Source organism: Aplysia californica, unplaced genomic scaffold (genome assembly GCF_000002075.1).
Source record: "Aplysia californica isolate F4 #8 unplaced genomic scaffold, AplCal3.0 scaffold00113, whole genome shotgun sequence".
NCBI classification, from domain to species: domain Eukaryota; kingdom Metazoa; phylum Mollusca; class Gastropoda; order Aplysiida; family Aplysiidae; genus Aplysia; species Aplysia californica.
The window spans coordinates 436,855-438,446 of NW_004797383.1; the positions used below are offsets into that span (position 1 = coordinate 436,855).

At 41.0% G+C, this 1,592-nt stretch overlaps 1 protein-coding gene across 1 annotated transcript in view; it reads right to left on the reverse strand.

The window, feature by feature from the left end:
- LOC101859476 overlaps positions 1-1,592 on the reverse strand; it is a gene marked incomplete in the record, with an annotated part of 60,061 nt that overhangs the window by 50,193 nt on the left and 8,276 nt on the right. The window contains 1 exon segment of the mRNA XM_035969087.1: positions 455-610. Coding sequence (XP_035824980.1) covers positions 455-610 — 156 coding nt within the window.

Consider the following 1,592-nt stretch of genomic DNA (forward strand, 5'->3'; position numbering starts at 1 on the left):
ATTACTCCGCTCAGAGTACGTTTTGTTGGAGAGTTATTTCTCTAATTACTCCGCTCAGAGTACGTTTTGTTGGAGAGTTATTTCTCTAATTACTCCGCTCAGAGTACGTTTTGTTGGAGAGTTATTTCTCTAATTCCACGCCCTCAAGTTTATTATCACCAGCTGTCGTGTTATTTTGTCTTTTTGCTGGAATGTGTCGTGCTTGGGAGAAAAGGGGAAGGGGGAGGGGGAGGGGTGAGACGAGGTGGAGGGGGTGGGAGGGAGGAGGGGGGAGAGGGCAACAGTTCGCCACGTAACTGTCAACACTTTGACCCGAAGGACGTTTTTCTTTTCTTTTCAAGCCGCAATAGTGATAATATTATGTCATGAGTCTTTAACTCTGTAGTTTTTTACTCGCCATTTAATCTTAAGGTGACATTCAGGTCAGGAAATACAGACTTGTGGTTTGACTTACGGTATTGACATCTTTTTCCGAAATATCCGTCCTGACATTCGTTGTAGGAACATGTGCCGTCCTCGCTGCATCGCAACGCCTGCTGGTATCTGCAGTGACACGTGTACTCACACAGGGGGCCGAACTTGTTGGTCCGACTCGAGTCACAGTAACCCTCTGTGGAAACAAAGCAGAAATTTCTGGCATTACGTTAGATATTTCAACACTTATGAATAGGTAAGTGTCACGTATGATATGAATAAACATACTTTCCAAAACAATAGGTTTATATAGGATGCAGGCCTTAGAATTTTAACGTCCTTTTCCGATATTATAGAATCATGAACGTGCATTAAAAACCCCCCCAAAAACAACAAGATCGAGAAGGTCTTTTTGTGAATTACTCCACTATCGTAGTTCGCTTCGCCGTCACACACAGGAGGCGCGAGTTCGGTTCCTGTTTGGGGAGATCTTTATCGATGAACTCTGTTTTTCTACTGGTACATCGTATCCTTTCCAGCCTCGGTTAGCTCTAACAGGCAGGGTTGAAGAGACGCGCCCCGAAGTTATCTAAATATTATCAAATGGGGTGTAAAACCTCTACAATTATATCTTTAGTTTAAACAAGACTAGTGATTCGGATGGCCCAAGTTCAAATCCTTTACCAGGTTGCCATGAACTTGGACTGTGTAAGGATATTTTTCACTCCCCATCCCCTCTCCTGCCCCCCTCCTACCTTCCGTCTCCAAATCCTTTTGGTGAAGACGTATCTGAATAATAACATCGTTCTGTCCTGTTGCGGCCAAATTGACTTGCCGTAATTTGAGTCTTTAATTGAATTTACTCTCGTTTATCCCATTTTTTCAAATATTACCAAACATTTCAAGTGGGTGGTTGGCGAGTGCTCTGGCGTGGTTTGCTCCTTCTTTCCTATCAAATACATATTATCAGTACCCCCTCTAATTTTATTGTGTATGTTACTCTCTTGCAACACCTCTAATCTTCGGCACTTATTATTATGTGGCCTAATTATGTTGCAAGTGCGTAAAAGTTTTGCAAAAACTAAACTGAAATATTTATATAGATTCTATGTATATAAAACATATTTTTTAAATTTTGCATTGCTTTCAATTTTTAAAGATATTTTTTATTTTCCAAT